This window comes from Cajanus cajan, chromosome 10 (assembly GCF_000230855.2).
Source record: "Cajanus cajan strain Asha chromosome 10, NIPB_CcT2T_4, whole genome shotgun sequence".
Lineage (NCBI taxonomy): Eukaryota > Viridiplantae > Streptophyta > Magnoliopsida > Fabales > Fabaceae > Cajanus > Cajanus cajan.
The window spans coordinates 44,067,023-44,089,318 of record NC_138526.1 but is presented as its reverse complement, the minus strand read 5'-3'; the positions used below and the strand labels follow the sequence as shown (position 1 = coordinate 44,089,318).

General features: G+C 25.2%; 1 protein-coding gene across 1 annotated transcript; it reads right to left on the bottom strand.

The window, feature by feature from the left end:
• Nucleotides 1-15,243: 15,243 nt before the first annotated feature.
• On the bottom strand, nucleotides 15,244-21,841 carry LOC109817034 (isoprene synthase, chloroplastic). The gene is made up of 7 exons (XM_020382232.3): nucleotides 21,559-21,841; nucleotides 18,604-18,877; nucleotides 17,831-18,209; nucleotides 16,522-16,740; nucleotides 16,294-16,432; nucleotides 15,947-16,201; nucleotides 15,244-15,866 (listed from the first exon to the last, which is right to left on the bottom strand). The coding sequence occupies exons 1-7, from the start codon at nucleotides 21,715-21,717 to the stop codon at nucleotides 15,564-15,566; spliced, it is 1,728 nt and encodes a 575-aa protein (XP_020237821.2). The 5' UTR covers nucleotides 21,718-21,841; the 3' UTR covers nucleotides 15,244-15,563.
• Nucleotides 21,842-22,296: the final 455 nt, after the last annotated feature.

Below are 22,296 nucleotides of genomic sequence, written 5' to 3'. Positions count from 1 at the left end.
TGCCCCCCTCTCTTATATAGTTGAATTGTTGGAGACCGTTGGAGAGCTTTAACACCTCTAAACACTTCATTAATTATACAGAATATAAGTTATACAAGTGTATTTAATATTATAATATAATTTTAAATCTTAAGATATTAAATAGGTAACACGTTTCTCACTTATATATTCAATTCTATTTCATTCACGATAATAAATAAGTTACCGAATGAGTTTGACGTTATAACATAATCTTAAATCTTAAATATGTATTTCTTACTTATATATTATTCAATATATCTAATATTAATTGATGTAAGGTTTTATTTTATAATTGAATTCCAACACTTATAATTTAAGCAAGAACAAATAAGACAACTAAGAGTTTTAAGAATTTAATTAAGAGACTTATTAAAATTTCTCAAATTGACCCACCATATATTTAATCCTTCCATATTTTATTTTAATTTTTAAAAAATACAATGTACATACTGGTCCTAATAACCAAAAAGAAAAAAATATCTGCTTACAATAACTATGTTAAAAGTTTTTAAAGGTTTTAAAAAATAAGCTGTTAAAAATAATAAGTACACTAAAAGCAAAAAGATTTTTAAAATGAGTAACTAATGAAACTAAAAAAAAAACACAACATCAACTATGATGAAAAAAAATCATAAAAAGATAATTTTATATTATTATTAGATAAAACATGATTTTCAATCAAAGAGATCGATTGGTACAAGTTTTTCACCAATACTATTAGTGTGAAGAGAGAGTTTTCACCAATGCTATTAGTGTGAAGAGAGTTTGATGTCTTTAATTTCTACGGCTCCTTTCATTATTTAATAACTCTTTAATTTATAGGTTAAATTGTTGACAAGATTAAGGATTTTTTATTATTAATATTTTGGATGTTTATTTATTTAATTAATTAAAGAAAATGACACTATAAACTAGAATTTATATGAGAATAAAATGTTTGATAAATCCCTAATTAACAATGATTGGTAGAGATGAGAATATGATTGGTAGAGATGAGAATAGGTAATGTTATGCCAAATTTTAAATATATAAGATAAACATATTCTGCAAAATTAAAGTTTATGTTTAACTTATTATTTATTATAAATTTTATTTATATGCTTAACTTGGCCTTTTCAAGATCTAGTCTATTAGTCTATTTCAAAATCTATTTAAATCATTAATTTTAATTAGGTCAATAAACTTAATTTTTTTAAAAAAAAATTTAAAATATAATTTACTCAATATTATTAAAAATTTAAATTTTAAAATAAATATAAGAAAAAAATTGAATCATTTTCTATTAAAAAACAATTCATATATAATCATATATGTTAATGTATACTCATGGACAAGTTGTAAACTTGTAAACCTATAATAAAAAAAATAATTATATAAAAAATATTTAAATATTAATAATTTATTTTTATTTTATGAATTTACTTATTTATTTTATATTTTTAATAATAATATATATATATATATATTAATTTTTATTATATTATTTAAATAAATAGATTGATTTATCAAATATAATATTTTTTTTATAATTCTAAGTAAGACATTTTTATATAAATAAAATTTTTTAAAAATTTAAATTTAACATTTTTATTAAATATGTCAAGTTAGACTTTAAAAAAATCGAGTTGATAGATAAATTTACCTTATTTTCATTCCTAATAACCATTAGGAAAATTTGTAGCATCCCATTACGTTAAAATGACTTATTATTTAATCTCTTTCTCGATATCTGCTCCCTTATATAGTTTTGGTAGGATTGGAAATGATTTTTTTCTTGAACTCGAACTTAATTCGTAAATAATTTAGTTCCAGTTCTCTAGCTTCAATTACTTAAATCATAAATAAAATATTTTAATTTGTGAATAATTTTGTAGATTATACAAGCCAGTACGTAATAACATTTTTTTTTATTACTATTATTAAGAAGAAACTATTATAAGTCGAAAGGTTTCTTTTAAAACTGAAACAAATTTTATTGATTGAAAATTTCCACTATCAAATACACAAACCTAAAAGGAGAGTATTGAATTTACATTGAGTTAAACCAAACAGAAATACAAACACATTCCATTAATTAACACTATTATAAAGGTATCATCATAGTTATAATACAAATATTTAAGCTCTCTAACTTAAAAATATTCATGAAAATTTGCTTTTACAATGAAGAAATATGCCAATTAGCAAAATAGAGACGTGCCAAAGTGAAAAAAAAAAAGAAAAAAAAAGTGCATATTAATAACATTTTTACTGCTATGAGCCTATGACAATATAAATGGACCACAAACAATACATAGCATTTAGCGGCCAAAGATCGAGAAAGCAGAATATGAATACTCCAAACAACCCTAACCAATACATGTTATTTGTAAAAAAAAAAAGTACTGCTAGATAGAAACCACACGACAACACTCAGACTTGCCCCATTACAAATTTAACCAGGTTTCACACATGCAAAATATTGGATTGCGGAATGTCACGAGGCTGCCGTTGAATAAGGGAACAACTCAAATAATTAAGGTTTGTGTAAAATAGCAATCCACCGAACCATGCATCCAACCAACGTCTATTGAAATCACGCGGTTGAAGAACAATGAACAGAACGTCAGGACGCACATTACAAGAAAAAAATGTAAATGCATATTTAATGATCGATACTCTTTGTAACAAACACCTTATCTATTCACCTATATCTAAGATAGGGATCAGAATAGACTAAACTTTAAACAACGATTTATGATTTATTTTTTTAAAATCAAATTTAGATTTATAGAAAAGTTTGTTAGAATTGATAAGTCAATCTATTTATTTATATAATATAATAAAAAATTAATATATATATATATATATATATATATATTATTAAAAATATAAATAAAAATAAATTTATAAAATAAAAATAAATTATTAATATTTAAAATAATTTTTTTAATTATAGATTTATTAGTTTACAACTTGTGCAAGAATGTACATAAACTATCTATGAATTATTCCTTCAATAAAAAATGATTCAATTTTTTTCCTATAATTTTTTAAAATTTAAAATTAAATAACATTGAGTAAATTATATTTTAAAAATAATTTTGTTAATTTTTAAAAATTAAATTTATTAACCTAATTAATATTAATAATTTAAATAAGCTTTTAAATAGGTTAATAAATCAGGTTAAACTTTAAAAATGTCAAATAAAACTTATAAAAAAAATCTATAATAAATAATATATCTGACTTAGACATATATTATTCAAAGTCTACCTGACTTATTCTCATTCTCAATCACGGACTAGTATATCAATAAATTATGAGGTGAAATTTTATTTCAATACTATAAAATTATTAATTAAATGTTAATAATCAAGTCTTTTTAATATTATCCAACGTTATAGTGATCATGCATTCAATCATTAAAATTTAATAATTAAGTCATTTCAACATCTTACTTTATAAACGTTCATTGATTTAATTTTTTTTTATAATGACAATAATTATTGGTAAATTTTATAAACATGATGCTCATTTAAATAATGTTTTTTCTACATAATTTAAGGAAAAAATTGAAGATCACTGATATTATATTAATACTCACTAAAACAAATTTGTTTGAAGATCATTAATAAAACTTTTTTTTTTTCCAGTTCATTCTCCTTTAAAATTCTTAAATTTTGATATTCAAATACACATAAATAAAACACTTGCTATGTATATGAAATATTCAAAATTAAAAAAAAATCTTAATTAAATGTGGATTTCATAACTGTCTATTTCATTAAAATATTTTTTCTATATATTATATTATTTGAATTAGATTTAATTTATATTTATTTTAATGTAATTTTTTTAAAGAAAATATAAACTATTTTTTCTACAACATTCTAAATGAGTAATAAAAGGTTTCATGTATATTAACTTATTAAGTTAATTGATCCCTCATGTATTTTGATTGTTTTATTGAATAACATTTTTAAGTGATAATATTTATGTGTGTGTTTCTCAGTCTTTTTCTCTCTCTTTTTTTATCACTAAAATATCATAATTATGTGATTTTGGTTATTGAGCGGTTTTAGTTTTTAAGTATGACAATGATACCCTTTTGGTTTATCAATTTTTAATTGAATAATTTTAGTTCTTCAATAATTAAGACTGTATGATTTTAGTCTCTTACAAGTATAACAATTATATAATTTTTAATTTATTTAAGTTGTATATACTATAATTTTCATTCATGCATTATATGATATACATATCACCAAAAATTAATAATATATGTAACTTAAATCAACAAAAAAATTATATAACTGTGATACTTGAATAACTAATATCATACAATTGTAGTACTTAAGAGACTAAGATCAATTAAAAATTTGATGAACTTAAATTGTACAAATACGATATTTAAGAGACTAAAATTATTTAAATAAAGTTTAAAAAATTAAAATTGTACAATAATACTTAAATAAATAATTAAAAGTGTATTTAAGCCTACATATTCTTCAATTATATAATTCATTAATAGATTATAAAAAATAATATTATAAAATTTATTATTAAATAAATTAAAAGGTAATAATAATTTCATTCAAACGTTTTTTTTATACATATAGATTTTTTTTATCGATATTTTTTAATGAATTTTGTGTTTTATTTTGAAATTTATTAGAAAATTTTATTATAATTTGACCAAAATATTTTTTTTAATTCATTAAAAATTTCATAGAAAAATTAGTTCACGCATTATGTTTTGTATAAAAAAATTAATGTCTTTTTTTGTAATTTTCTTTTAAAAAAGTTTATAGACCAATGTTCTAATTACAAAAATTGAATATTTAAATAATATTACTGAATATTTAAAATTATTCATAAAAACTATATAATCAAAATTATTATATTTTATTTTTAATAATTTCTCCAAATAATTTAGTTCCACCGTGGATTTCATCCACATCCACATCCTTTAAAAAAAATCTCTTCAATCCCTTCTTTGGTTAACCATAACATAAGAACCTTTGTAGGATGATTTTAATTATCAATTAACTATGTCTTCCCAATCTACATGTCTCTTTCATCAGCTATTAAATTTATGAATCTCACAAACATCCACCATCCACAGGTTGTCCCAACAACTCCTTTTCATTGAAAAATAGATCATTCTCAAGAAAGGTACTCATAATAAGTTTATTTAAATAACTTAATTATAATCATATAATAACTATTTGCTTGGGTAATTTTTGTAACATCCCGATTTTCACAAATTCTATGAAGGCTTAAAGCCTAATAAGAGTGATTTAGTAGTCTAGAACGGGTCATTCCTAAACTGGAACGGACCGTTCTAAACTATTAAAAAGACCTATAAACCCTAGATTGGAACGGACCGGTCTAACACAGGCTGTTATGAGTAAAATTCGAATCCAGAATGGGCCGTTCCACTTTGGGAACGGGTCATTCCAAACATGGTCATTATGAGTTAAAACTCAATTCCAGAACGGGTCGTTCTGGTTTAAGAACGGACCATTCTAAATGTGAATTTTACATATGACGAATGAATCCAGAACAGACCATTCTGGATCCGAAACGAGTCGTTCTGACCACTTTTGACGTCTATAAATAACATACTCAAACACTACTCCTTGACACACCCTCTGAAGACCAAGGAGAACCAAGAGAAGGAGATCAACTAGATTCTGCTCTAGCTTCATCTTCTACTTATCCAGGTAAGGGGGGAGTGAGAAACCTCGCTCGGGGGTGTGCGAATAATTGTTGGGTAGTAGGATTGACCCCCTAATCCCTTGCCTGATTCATACTTCTAGGAATAAGCAAAATATGAAAGTTTTCTATTTTGCTTTCTGAATGTTATGTTGCGTTCCTTGTGTAATGTTGAGTGTAAATATGTGTTTATTTTCAAATTTAGATAAGTTTTAATATGAATTAGAATGCTCTGGCCTCTGTGGGTTCTTGTATGAAACCCTATGAGAAACAATTATGAGTATGACTATGTGAAATGTGAACAAATGACACGAGACATGATGTGAATGACGTGCTATTGTAAATACCATGACTATGAGAATGTGAAACGTGATGAAATGAGATAATGTGAAAAGTGAATATGAAATATGAAATATGATTATATGTGACAATGAGACATGATATATGAGTAACTATGACAAGTAAAGTGATGAGTCAATGAAGTGTAAATGTGTATGACATGCATCATGTGCATCTATGTGAAGGGTACGATATGGAGTACATATTTAGGGAAGACCCTCCTTGTGTAACAGCTTGGGGGAGTCCTATGGGATAGTGCAGTTTGGATGTCTCGATTCTACCCATTTGTGAGCACGAGACGTAACTTGCGCAGCTTCGCTATCCCGACCATACCATAGTAGTACATCTTTCTAGTTGAGAGTGTATGGGTAGCTCCCTACATGTATTCCTAGACTACCTTAGGTGTGTTGCTTAGACAACACACCAGTGATAAGTGATATGTGATATGTGACTGGCACCACATGCATGCATTTGTAAGTTGAGTCCATGACATCATTACAAAATAAGTGACTGTGTATGTGCTACTAATGTATGTATGACTTGAGTTGTGCTTGATTAATGTGTGCTTTGTGCTGTGCTTTGTTATGATTTCTGTGTGTGTTGCTTAATCTTTATTTTTGCACCTGAACCTGAGTGAGATGTTTCTCACTCCCTTGTTGTTCTATGTATATTTTATTGTGTTGCAGGTGATCATCAACATGAGAATGTTGGTGATGAGGCTTAGGCTTCAGTTGGACGTGCTTTGATAGGATATGTAACATTAGTGCGTAACTAGACTTAGTTTAGGATTTCATTATTGTTATTTTATTTTGGAAAAACTCATGTTTCATTTTCTTATAAATTTCGCATTTGACCATGATTTCAGTTTACAAATGTGAATTCTCCACTCTTATGAGTGAAATCATTGCTTTAATTCTAAAGATTTTATTTAACCCAAGAAAATGTTTTTATAATTATTATATATGTATGTTGGGGTAGAGGGTGTCACAATTTTCATATCTAACAATAATCGAATTTATATAATTAATTTTAATTTAATAAAATTAATTATATTTTAAATAATTGGTTATCCATCTAAAACTGATTACATAATCAGTTAGTTATAACTAAAATTAATTATATAACCAGTTATAGTCAAAACCGATTTTAAAAATTTGAAAAAATGATTTTAAAAATGATTTTTATACTTAATCCATTTTTACAGTTATTTTTATACTTTAACAATTCTGAATTCTTTATATAAAAATTAAACTAATTACTTTGAAGAGATTATTTTGATAAATCTTAGTCAATAAAAACCTTTTCCATATTTTTTTTCTTCAATCTAATTCTTTTAATCTATTTTTTCTCTTTAAAAAATTATATTCATTTTTCATTTTTAAATTATATTTTAATATTTTTTGAAATAAAAATTATCAATAATTAAAAATAATCCTTCATGATAGAAAAATATTTATTTATTATTATTTTCAATCAAGATATGATTTATATATTGAAAAGTAATAATAAAAAATTTATTCTGTGCTTTGATTTTAAAGGTTAAAACTGTTTTTTATTTAAATTTCAAAGTAGATTTTGATCATAACTTATTTTAGACATATAACGGTTTGTTTTTAAAAACTAAAATCGTTTATACGAAACTAATTTTCCTTTATGTATCAAAATTACAATGATTTCACATATTCAAACATAAGACCCATTGCATTTTATATCCTAACTTTCAATCAAAATTAGTTATAGATATATAACTGGTTATATATGGTTTGGTTATAATAAGTAATAACCATTTATCATATATGATTAATTTTTTACAATCATTTTTAAATAACTAGTTTTTATAAAATTATTTAATTATAATTGTAGTCATTTTTTTATATTATCCGTTATTTTAATACCCCACTTTTTCACACTCAATTTCACATCCAATTACTTTCTCGTCGGTCTGTTTCTATGATTTTTGGCCTTTTCAGTTTTATATCCTTTGTCATTAATTGTATATTATAAATTTTATACTAGTTAATAGTTTACATTTAACTTACTTCCCTCCTCTTTTGGTCCAACCAAAATAATGTGTCATTTGATCATTTTTCCTGACTATCCTTTTGATCATAAATAAGCATTGTCTTCCTTCATTATGAGTAACGATACATTTACAATAACTTATTTAATAATAATAATAATAATAATAATAATAATAATAATAATAATAATAATAATAATAATAATAATATTATTATTATTATTATTATTATTATTATTATTATTATTGTTCTTACTTAAGATCGGTGGGTGAGACAATCTCTGGATAAGATTGGTGAGTCTCCCCTGCTTGGTACGTCTGCTGCTCCGAGATGAGGTTGGTACCTGCAAAAGAGACTCTAATGTTTAAGTTAATCTTTGTGGGTGTATAAGTCTCATATATATAATGCACGTACCTTAATATAATTAGGTTTTTTCCCTCGTTGATAATTGAGTTTGTTAGGATATGGGCCCACTTTTCAAGTTGGCTTGGCTCAAGCCCATCGTCGTTAGGGTGGGCCCTGGTGCCGATGTGGGCGGTACAATTATTATTATTATTATTATTATCTTTTTCAATTATCAAATAATTTCTTTCTTCCACGATTACTACATTTTAAAATTTCTATTCACATATTTAAAAAATAAAATAAATATATTATTTTATATACAATTTTACTAAATTAATGCTAATTCCATTAATAAATATATTATTTTTAATTGTGATAATTAAATAATTTGGAAAGGAAAAAATTAGTAAAAATATAATTAATATTATATTGAAAAGAAATAACATCATTCTTTTTTTAGACTTTTTCCAAATGTTAAAACTGTAATTATTATAAGCATAAGGAAATTAATATTTTTTTCAAGATAAATGAAATGATAGGAAAAAGAAATTATAAGTTATTGTACAATTTTGATGTACATATAATATTACTCAACCATTAATATCTACCCACTAATTAAAGGTCCTTTTCTCCCTCTTTTTTCTCATTATTTAAATATTTATTTGATATTCCAAAAACGCATACATAATTTAAAATTAGATAATTGTAATATAAAATTCAACTAAAACAAGTATATATCAAATTTCAATGCCATGTCATATAAGAACAAGACATTCAAAATTATGTAGCAAAAAAGGTTTAAGCCACATTACTGGTGTCATAAATAGATTCACGATGGTGAGACGAAAAAATCAATTAAAACAGAAGATTTGCCATCATTATTTATTAATGTAAAACTATGAAGAAACCTATTTTAAAGGAAAATGGTCTTTAGAACCAAATTCGAGTTTAAGATTTATTCAGTGTTGAAAAAATATTAGCATATTTGTTCTAATACAGCTACTTAATTTAATGTACAAAATTAATATTACTTTAAAAATATTTATTTTACCCCTTAAAAGAAAAATCATTGAACCTTTTATTTGTATAATATTTTATTTTAAATTTTTATTAATTTTTTTATCATTTAAAAAACCAATGTTTTTTTTTATTTTTTTATTTTTTTTTATTTTATCTTTTTGAATTTGAGAAGGGTGAACACTCACTCTTATGTATTCTCAAGTGCAATGAAGAATTTTAACTTATGGAGTTCTATGGGTAGAAAAATGTTCATCATTTGATTTAATTTTTTTTTTTAAATTATAGTTTGGTTATTTGAAAAGTTTTATCATTAGCAAAAAAGAATAAGATTTAAATTGTTATCATTAGCAATTGTTTATACTTATTTTTATGCAAGTTGTAGAAAATAATTAATATTTTTTCAATAGATTCACAATAACTAAATTAAAACAAATGATTATTCCTAATAAACCTATGCTTTCATAATTATCGAAAAGATTTTTAAAATGACTAACCTTTATTATTGTTATTATTATTTTAAAATATTTAACATATCGATAAGATCTTCACAATAATTAAGGAGATATGTTTGGGAAAATTATAAAAATTAAATTATTTCGATAATCAGTTATTTAAATAATTGAGTATTATTATAATCGAAATAAAACTTTTTTTGGATTAGTTTCCTGAAAAACAATTTTAAAATGTTTAATTTTATTTGAATGTATTAAAATAATCAATTTCTATACTTTAAATCATCTTAAAAGGCAAAAAAAAAAAATATGTGGAGAATTAATCAAAAGTTTCAAATTGTCAATTTCATAAAAATGGCTTATTATTTAAAAAAAAATGTTTACAAATTTAAGTTGTTTCAAATACAGTTTTTTTTGTAAACAAATTTTTTTAAAAGTAGTTGTTAAAATGAAAGATTTTAATATTTCTCAAACAGGTTAAAAGAAAGATTCAAATGATTATTGTTAAAAATCTTAATTATAAATTACTATTAGAAAATATTTAACATTTTGATAAGATCTTAAAAATAATCAAATAAAAAGAAGATGCAAATGATTATTATTAAAAATATTATTTATAAATTATTATTATCATAAAGTATTTAATATTTAAATAAAATCTTAGTAATAATCAAAGAATAAGATCTAAATGTTTATTATTAACAACCTTAAAGCTCCTTTATTTCTTAGACTTTAATGATAATAAAATAGAAAATAAATTCAAATGGCTATCATTACTAAGTAGTAACACCTTTTTTAATTTTAAATATTCTAATTAAAAAAACATAAAAAGTTTCATATTAAAAAAGTAATTAAAGGAATAATAATGATAAAATATACATAGATTAGTTAAACTAACCTCAAGAGCATCATATATGCGAGGACTCATGTTTCTCCATAGGAAGCCTTAAGAGGCAGGAAAAATTACTTTATGCTCAATAATTTTTACTAAGCCCAAAAACAAATAAAATTTATTAAGTTCAAAGTTTTCATTAAGCGCATTTTATGTGTGTTTCGTTAGGTTGGAATCTCCTCCTTATATAAGAAAGAGGACATGCATGAATTTATTCAAGGTGATGCAGGACTTCTAGGTGAAAAGAAAAAGAAAAAGAAAGTCAAATTTAAACTTTACTTTGAGGTGATTTTCATCACAAGTTATATAGCAATTGATTTTGATTTTTAACATGTAGACATGAGTTCTAGATTTTTCTTTTATCAAGTTTTGTAGAGTCATAAAGAATACCAAAATGAATAATTATAGTGTAAAATATGACATTGTCTTTTTAAGATGTTGATTATATATATATATATATATAATCTCTATAATGGTTAATTAATTTTGGTCTTATAATATTTTATTTTCTTAAATAAATAATAAATTAATTAGAATAATTAAAATACGATATGAATGAAATATTTTATTAATAAAAATAAAAGGAAGAGATAAAATAGAGGAATTTGAGTTGGACTTTAGATCCAATTCGGAGACTAACTAAAAAGAAGTAAAAAGAGAAAATTAGGTTGTTATGGACCTTCTAAAAAACTTAGAGCACTTACAAGAGAAAATATAGAGAAAACACATTAATTTGCAAGTTTGTTATTCTAGGTAGGAGGAAATGAGATTGTCGAAGGCACAGTCATATATTACGGACAAGAGTAGAGAAGGGATCGCTAAGTCTCTTTGTGGTTGTGTGTTTAAATTATATAGATTTGTATGACTATAATTATGAATCTATTGTTAATCTATTTATGAATCATGTATTTTGTGCTAATGAATCTATTTAGTAATGAAAATTATGCATTTCAAGAGTTAGGGTTATTAGGTAAGAATTTAGGAGGTTTTGGACAAAATTTGATGGATTGATGACGTTGTGATGTTTTGTGAATATCAATTGAATATTTGACTAATTGGTTTGTAAATTGAAGCAATTAACATGTAACCATGAATTTGAGGAGAAGGAATTATGCGATTCTCGTTTCTACAAAGTGAAAAATTTGTGATTACAATGGTGTGAGAAGAGTAAAGCTAGAGTCTCCAAAAATTTGGCCGAATGATCTTCCGAAATTTAAAATATTAATATTTTTTAATAAATTTATTATAAAATAATTATTTAATTTAATATTTTATAATTTAAATTATTATTTTATTCATTCAGACAGTATTTCGGATAGTCAGTTCGGACTATCAATCATTTTCCGTGTGAGAATGATCATGTCAGATGTAAGACAACTAAAGACTCTCGTAAAATTGACCTCAAATGGCCTTGGTGTATCACTTTCCACCCACCACCAAGAGGTTTAGGACCTCTTTGATATATAGCTCCACACCCGGCGTGAGGATTCCTCACACTAGTACAAAAATTAGTTTTAAAATCGGGGTTTTAAGATCGGTTAAAAGGTGACCGATCTTAAAAGTCACGCTGTGACAATTTTGTAAATAATGTGAACACTTTTAAGATCGTTTAAATTTTAACCGATCTTAAAAGTACTTTTAAGATCGGTTATTTTATGACCGATCTTAAAAGGTATGTTTGACACAACTTTTAAGATCGTTTACAAAAGAACCGATCGTAAAAGTTGTATTAGACATAACTTTTAAGATCGGTCATAAAATAAACGATCTTAAAAGTACTTTTAAAATCGGTTTTTATGACCGATTTTTAAAAGTGCTACTTTTTAAATCGGTTATTTAAGAACCGATTTTGTATGTAGTATACAAAATCGGTTCTTAAATAACCAATTTTAAAAGTATCGTAAAAAATCTTTTATATTTCCCTCCATTCTCATTCTCTTTGATCTTTCCCTCCATTCCTTTTTTTACTCTCTCGTGCTCTCATTTTTTAAAGTCTCCCGTAAGGTATGTTGCTGTTTTATTATAGCTGGCCACATTAGGGTTCTTTTTAAGCCAAAGAATGGGTTTTTGATTTTTTGGGATGCAGGAGGGTTGAAGGCACCAGGTTCTTTTTCGTCTTCGGCGCCGCTGTTCTTGACGGCGACAACCACCACTGCTTCAACCGTGGGTACCGGGAGCACGACCTTGTCACCGTCTGTGCCTGCGTTTGGTGCTTCTACGGGTTTGTTTTCATCTTCTCATGCTCTTCTCGTGTCTCTAGTTTCGTTATTGGGTTATTTGGGTAAATTTTGAATCTGGAACGACCCGTTCTGCAATGAGAACAGCTCGTTCTGCAATCAAAATTGCCCATTTTGCAATCAAAATTGCCCATTTTGCAATGTGAATGACCCGTTCTAGAATCAGAACAGCTCGTTTTGGATTAGTTTTAACTCATGCCAAACTATGCTAGAACGACTCATTTTAAACTACAATTTTAGGCCTTTTTAACAACTTGGAACGGCCCGTTCCAGTTTAATTTTTATAAAGCCAAGACTTTTAAGATCGGTTATAAAACAACCGATCTTAAAGTTAACTTTTAAAATCGGTTATTTAACCGATTTTAAAAGTATAACTTTTAAAATCGGCTCTTTTAAAATCAGTTAGGGAACCAATTTTAAATGTTAAAAATAATCAATTTTAAAAGCTTTTTTTCCACTAGTGCACGGTTGTAAATTCAACAATTTACATTATTAAAAAAGTGTCATTTTTCTATGAATTTTCCTACAAAAAAATATTCCTAGAATTTTTTTGTGAATTTTCTTACAATAATAATTTCACAAAAAAAATTTTGCGAAAAATAATTTATAGAAATTTTTTATAAATTTTTTTATGAAAAATAATCTATAAGAAATTTTTGCAATTTTTGCTACAATTTTAATAATCATAGAATTTTTTTTCATGGTAAAAATTTGCAGAAAATGTTATAAGAATTTTATTTTGTTTCTTGCAAATTTTCTTATAAAAATAAATTTACAAGTAATTTTTATTAAGTGGTATAAAAATTTTGCAGGTAACTTTTCATGTAGATTTTCCTACCAATTTTAATCCGCAAGAAAATTAAATTTTTTGAAAATTTATAAATTTAATAATTAGGATATTTTTAATTAAAAATGTTATTTTACTAAATTATTTATAAATATATCATTATAATTAATTTTATTTTAATTTTAGTTAAATTAAATATATAAAATTTTATAAATATGATAAATTAATGATAATGGGTTTTAATTTGATGATAATTTATAACATTTTAAAATTAAATTATTTACTTAGTAAAATATTATTTTACTAAATTATTTATAAATATTTCATAAAAATTAATTTTAATTTAAAATATTACTAAATTAAATATTTATTTTAATTAAAAATGTATAAATTAATGATGATGAATTTTAGTTTAATGATAGTTTTTAAAATAAAATTATTTAATAAAAAACTATTTTTTTCGAATATCAAATATTTTAAGAGTTAAAATAATTTATAAGAATATAATTTTATAGTTCAATATAATGAATTAATTCTCTTTTTAAAGACATGATCTAATTAATATTTAAAGAAAACCTTGAGTCCCACATCGATTAGAAATAAAATAATTAATGAGTATATAAGTTGGGATAACATTCACTTTACAAGTTTGTGTGATTGAATGTTAGACCTTTATAATCTCTAATCTAAGAGTTTAAAATGTTATACATCACATGTTGGAGGCGTAAAAACAAATTATTTTCTGTGAATTTTTATGCAAAGTTATGTGTAATAAGAAAAATTTTAGTAGTGATAAAATTATCAAGATATGCACAATCCTTCTCTTTAAATACATGCAAACATGTCCAAGGTTTCCAAATACAATCCAATCGATCAATTGATCATTTTTCACTCAATAAACATTATTACATCAAATCATCCAGGTTCATCCAATCCAACTTAGAATCCACAATTTCACATATGAAATAACCCTATGTTTTGAAATGCTCAAACTCATCATTTAAATAGATTGGTCGAGACATCATACAAAATCCATAAATAGGGTAGCAATAGATTCACAATTATATTTACACACATTAATTTGATTAAAATGGGGCTTAGGGATCACTTTTCTACCCTTATCTCTCATGTATTCTCCAAGGATTTGATAATCTAACCCTTTCTCTTTTTCTTCTTAATAATTTTTAACTAGCTTTTGGATTGAGCTTAGAGTTTAACAAAATTAAAGGAACCAAAAATTACAATTTAACCAATAAAATAAAAAAGTGTGAGGCTAAAATTTCATATCGAATATTGCAACTATAGCCATTTTGCCATAACTTTCTAACATTACTATGTCAGTGATGCTAATTATTTTGTTCTTTTATTAATTCTAGCTTTGTGATATATGTTACAACTGAACTATAAAAAATATTGGGAATACATATAATTGCACTAGTGAACTCAGGAGTATATATTCTTATTGATTTGAGAAAGCAAACTTGGCTATTTAAAATAGCCTTACAACTAACGGAAAGATAAAATAACAGCCCACGATTGTACTGGTCCTAGAATCATGGTATATTAGACAAAGTACAGAAACATAAATCTAAATAGAAAAATAAACTTATCCTGAAGTTCAGTTATATATTTTCACATTCCTAAAATAACTCACAGCAGCAACAAGCAACAGGATCTGCACAACTTCAACAGGATAGTATATATATATAAACCAACAGAAACTAAAAGGAAATGGGAACCGAAAAATCATCATGCCTCGTTAACTGGAACGGGGTGAACTAGCAATGACTCGATTCTACTCTTTGATTTATTGTCTGGTCGTCCAAATCCATCTCCATATTGGTATGTGCATTGAGCTATTCGAGCAAGGTTAATGGCCACTTGTACGTAAGATTTGGGGAATGTAGAGTCCATAACTAGATATTTATTTATGTTCTTCCATGCTTTGTCAATCAAAGTTCTCAAGTACTCACGGGCATTTTCTTCAGAAACACCGGTTTCGTGCAAGTAGCACAATACTGAATTTGTTGTTTCACCCCTCTCTATCTCGTCCTGCAGAGATCCAGTAGTGTTAGCCATGAGTTTAATATGAAAGGGGTTGTGGCAAATGAAGCTCAATATTAACAGATTACCGTTGATGTTCCCAAATCATTGCTAAGCCTGAAAATGGTGCATAAAGAACGCATGAGTTCATGGTAATTAGTTAAAGAATGAAGTGTTTGCTCTGTGATGTCTTGGTCTTGGCAGGTAAGAAAGAAGGAATATATAAGAAAAATCCCGCCTGAGGATGAGATCCAAGCATTTTCTAGATACTCGTTGAATGATGGAATCACTTTGTTGATTGACCATTTTGCTTCTTTGAGGAAACACTTCAACATATCACAGAACTGTGAAGTAATCATGTGAGATCAATAAATACTAAATATAGAAAGGAATAATTAGTTGTGTTGCATTAGTAACTAGCAAGTCTGGAGCATACCGCTTTTTTTAGGTAAGGAAGACATTTTACGCCCCGATCTTTAAAGATGTCGTAAGCTATAGCATTAACAGTGTTATAGAGGGCTAAGAAGCATAATATCATGTAGTCTGGAAGAGTGTTTATGGTATTCACGTCCCATCTGTTGCATTCACATGTATAAAAATATATATACGTAGAGTAATTAAGAAAGTAGACAGAAAAATATAGCTATATTATTGACAGAAAAACCTCTCAACAGCATCTGTGAAGAGTTCCAATTCATCCAAAGTACCATAGACATCATATATATCATCTAGGACTGTGACTAGCTTTGCTATTTCAGTGAGTTTTTTACGGCAGTTAGCAAATTGAGGTTCAGGGAGTATTCCCATGGCCCAAAAGAAAGATTCCATTAATCTGTCTCGGACAAAGTTTAATTTGCTTGCGAGGCCAATGTCCCTCCACCACCTACACAACAACACATTAAAAGAAACCTAATTTTGGAGAATTGGATAGGAAAATAAAGCTAATTACTCAAACCATCATCCTTTTTCCGAATTCCTCCTCAAATTACGGTGATTTTGGCTATAGATTTTTTTCTTTTTGTTTTTTTGAAACTATATGTTTTAATAAGAGAAAAATTTGTCAAAATAAGAGAAAAATTTGTCAAAATGTCAAAGAAGAAATGTAAGAAGAAGAAGAATAATAAATATAAATATACTAAAAAAATGTTAACCAGAAATATATGATATAAGTTTTGAGTATCTAATTTGCATATTTTAGACTCTATAGTTTATATCGTATATTTCTAATTAACTTATATTTCTTATATATTTATATCTTAAATAATATAATTATACTTTTGTAAAATTATATTAATATATACTATTTTATATTTATGAAATCAATATTTTATCTATAAATATAATAATATTATTAATATAAATTTATCAATAATATTATTTATATTAATAAATAAAATATTATATGTATATACATATAATTTTTATTCAGCAACAGTAAGCATATATACAATTTTGTTTTTCAATAAAGGTATACGCTTTTTTTATTCTTTTTAATATGAAGGGATAAAGGTATATGTATTATAAATTATTTCTAATGTTAAAAACAGTCATTACCTTACTTAATAATTAATTATTGTTGATCTAGTCAAGGATCCAAATCTAATATTTGACAATTTGATAATTTTTTTCTCTTATTTTTATATATCATATCATATCACTAACACATTTACATTTAGGTCATTCGTGTCGATGCTTTATGTTTATTATGTCATTTATCAACTCGACATCAATTATTATTATATTTTTAATGAGATAAGTAAAATTACATCAATTATAATATTTGAACTAATATTACTTAGTTAAATCTTAGAAGATAAAAACCGCATAACTATTATACCTAGAAAAAATCACTATATATTAACGATATAATTAACTTTAGGAATTTTATAAGGTGCATGGTGATTTTCTTTTTATATTTGTTTAACAATGTATAATTATTCTTTTTTCCTTTTTATTTCCTCTAGAGATCTGACCTTGACATTTCTTGGAGCTCTTTTTGATTTAATGACTGGATAGTGTTGAAATCAAGTTTGGCAAGCTCTAACAAATCGTGATTATGGGATTCCTTTTTATCCCAGGTGTCGATATACCACCGTGCCTCTAGTCTGTGCAGGCTTTGGTGATAGGGAAGCCCCTCCAACACGTGCCTAACTTGTTGTCCCAATTCCCCCTCTATCCCCTCTTTCATTAAGTTCATGAGATGTGTTCTTGAAAATGCATTTGCCTCCTCCCAGAGACTTTCTTCTTCAAAAGCCAAGTAAGATGCTTCATAGAGACTTAGTAATCCTTGCACATCTTCGCTAACGTCAGCCTTGAATTTTCCCTCTTCATCTTGGAAACTCTTAAACACATCTGCACCCCACATAATCATGCATCTTAATAGAAATGAAAGTTCTTAAAGTATGAGTGATAATTAAAGGGGTTTCTTAAAGGCATAATAATAAAATTAATGTACTATTTTTTTTTAAAATATTGTATGAAATTAAAATACAATGTTTATTTTTCTTGAATTTTAAACATTGATCCTTATAATCGATATTAATCATTTAAAAATAGCTAGATTTTATATTTGAAAATATTTATCATTTATTTTTCAATAATATTTTAAAGTATTGAGAGAAAAAATTAATACGTTCAGTAATATATTATATGTTTATATGAATATGTAATAGAAAATCATGTAAAAAAGCACACCCTTGGAAATCTCTTGAAAAAGGGTTTAATTAACTACAGGTTGAAATCAGACCTTGGGAGACATGAAAGCCATGTTGTCTAAGAATTCGAAAAAAGAGAGCAGTTTCATGCAGACTTTTGTGTGTTTGGTCCTTGAAGTTTTCTGTTGAAACAATCCTGTGAAGGGCTCTGTTTATATCCTCTTCGAACTTGTAAGACAGTCCCAACCGTTGAACTTGAACGTCGTCAATGAATTCAAGTAAGCTTCGTGGCTCCATGTCCGTTCTATTAATCTTAAGTCGTACCTTCTCCTGAAGCTTTGTTGCTCTCTCTTGCAGTGTTTCAACCTGCGTTTAAGCGTACGTACGTGCATGAATTGCATTACTAATAGAGAAATTCTACGATACCTATCTTATTTGAGAGGGTACCGGTACAGTTTTTTATATTTTATATTTTTAATAATTTATTTAAATAATATTTATGATATTTTATTCTTTCAAATTTTAAATTATTTAGTCATTTTATTTTTATTTTAAATATTCTAATTTATTTGTAATAATATTATTATATATTTAAATAGTTTAATTTTAATAATTTTTTAAGTATATTTTTATCTTTTCACTTAAAATTTTTGAATTTTTATATTTTAATTTTAATAATTTTTTAAGTATATTTTTTGTCTTTTTGTCTTAAATTTTTAAATTTCTATATTATAATTTTAATAACTTTTTATTTCTACTATTTATTAATTTTTTTCTTTTTCTTTAATATTTTATAATATTATTGAAAAATTATAATTTTAATCTCTATAATTTTATATTACTTTTTATTTTATAAGTATAATTTAGATTATTCATTTTATAACAAATTTTGTTTATATGTGACAAAATTAAAAAATTAAAAACAAAAAATTATAATAATATTATAAAAACATTAAAATAAAAAAAAACAAATAATACAACTAAAAAACTAATTTATACTATGAATTCAAAAAAATTATCATCAAAGAAAAACTAAAACATATTAACAAAATATTAATATTAAACTTTTTAATTATAATAAATGCTACATTAAGATATAAATTAAAAAATATAAAGATATAAAAGAAAATTTATACAGATAAATTATTAAAAATATTAAATAAAAATAAAAATAAAACAAGTAAGTACAATAAAAAAAATAAAAATAAAATGACTGTTCCGGTACTCCCACAATTATAGTAGATACCGTAGAATTTCTTTTTTAAAAATAATATTCATAAGAAATATTATTTTTTAGGAATAATTTTTTGTATAGATTTTCTATGAAATTATTCTCATAGATAAAGAAACTAACTTTCTTAGGATAAAAATAAAATTTTAATGTGATAAAATATCATGTGACGTTTATTTGTTTATTTGATGTAGTAAAAAGATTTGATTGTTAGGTAACATTTTAAAATATTCTCAAAAACATTTATGATTAAATAAATATATAGAAAATTTTTATGATTTCTAAAAATTATGATTCTTAATATATATTTATTATTTTTGTGCATGAAGCCTATTCATATGCATAAATTTTTTTATTATGTACTAAATTTTAAAAGTTAAATTATATTTTTAGTTCATTATTATTTTTTAAATTTATTTTAGTTCTTTATCTTTTAAAATGTTCGTTTGATTTTTTACCTCCTAGTTTTGCATCAATTTATTCTATCAAAAAATGGTTACTTTCACTTTTGAAACATGATTTTGAATAATTTTTTTTTACTGGTTTAAAGTTTAAAACTTTGGTTCAATCAAAGCTAGAAAATTAATCAAATTACATCCATCATAATTCTATAACATGCTTAACACATGTCGGTAACTTCATCAACCTCACTTTTATAAGAAAATAAGATGAGAGAGTGTAGTTTTAGGGTTATGTAGTACAATGATAATTAGGATATTTAAGAAATAATATTAAACGGATACCCGCGGGCATGGATATCATCATACCCGCCCCCAGCCCATTTATAAACGGGTAAAAAATTATCCGTCCCCATTATCCGCGGGTACCCAATTAACCTATCCATTTATTATCCGTAGCGGATTTTATTCACAGATACCCGCGGGTGCGGGTATTTTTGCCATCCCTATGCTAGATGATGATGTGTGTTAAATAAGTGATGATTGATTAGATTATTGATGTGCACGTATCAATTAAATATCAAATACATGATACGTGTAATTTTTTTCCCAGTAATTACTACCACTAAGCAGCTATGTGAACATGTGATTTGGTTTAATAGAAAAATTACATAGGTCATATAATTTACTAGACAATTCACTTAAACATCAATTATCCAATCAACCATAACTTATTTTTATGTTTATTTTATTTTGATGTAGAAGATGATGATAAAGATGATCAAGAAAAAAAGTAGAGACAACTTTTTCCAAGAGAGCTTCTAATATTCTTAAAATAAAAATTCAAAGTTAATTAATTGTATTTTGAACTTGTTTTGTGGACTATTAAAAAATTTAGTTTATAAGTAATTTGTAAGTTTATAATTTGGTTTTGATTTTGGTGTAAGTGGACTAATTTCTATTTGATTTTGTTTTAAGTTTGTAATTTGCTTTTGTTGAACATATATTATGTACAATATGTATGCATTTTTAATTTCATATGGTTATATTTATTTATTTGTAGCAAAAAAAATTTTATTTGAACATAAAATATTTTTTTTCCATTTTTTTATTTTTATTTTGTATGTGGGCTGACCCGCCAACCTGCTAATCTGTCCTTAGACGGGACGGGCTAGCATCCCCAGCCCATTTTACATTGACGGGCCGGGCCAAAATGAGCCGGATTGGCCCGTTTTACCATCCTATTTTATATCGTCACTTAATATATAAGACATGACTCCAATCACTAATTAATTTATGTGATGAAAAATAATGGAAGATTAAAAAGTTCACAAAAAATTAACAAGAACTAAATGTTCAACTCTTAAAAAATTAAAAGAATAAAAACTTAATTAACTCTAAATTAAATATAAAGTTACCGCAAGATGCTTTCCCAGAGACTGAAGAAATTCATGAGTCCAAAGATTAGACTGGTAATTAGCTGAACGTCTATTTTCATTTTGTGTTAAAAGGGTATCCGGCATCCTGTTTGCTAGCGGCATAAATGACCTGACTAGACCTGTTGAGAAATTTGGCATTGGCAAGAGGTTTTTTGGGTCTAAGGTCTATAATATGTGATCTAGAAAGAATTTGTAAGGCACTCAAATTGTAGGGAAGACTCAATAAACCACTATTGCCACGACGTAACACTACACTATGTGCGTCTTAAGTAATGTTTCTCTCTATATACTCACACGACCTCAAGCAAAAACAAGAAAAAACAGGTACCAAAACCTAATTACCTAACATGTCAACAACCCAAAATCAGCACAACCACTGACTAATTTTTATAAAATCTCAAGGATAATGAAATTAAAGATGGTAAATGTTTAACTACATAATTTAGTTTCACAACTATAATTTCTTTAAATAGTTATAATGGAAATTTATAATAAACATTTATCAATGCAAATTACGACCAATTTTAGTTTTTAATAGAAACCAATTTCAGTTTTTATTATAAATTAAGTAGTGAGGAAATAACATTTTTTTAATAATATTAGATGAAATAACGAAATATACTTTCTTTAATTACATTGCTCTCATCTTAACTACTTTAAAAATACACTTTACGTGAATAAATAGTATATGTTCCACTGTAGTATATTTTAATGTAA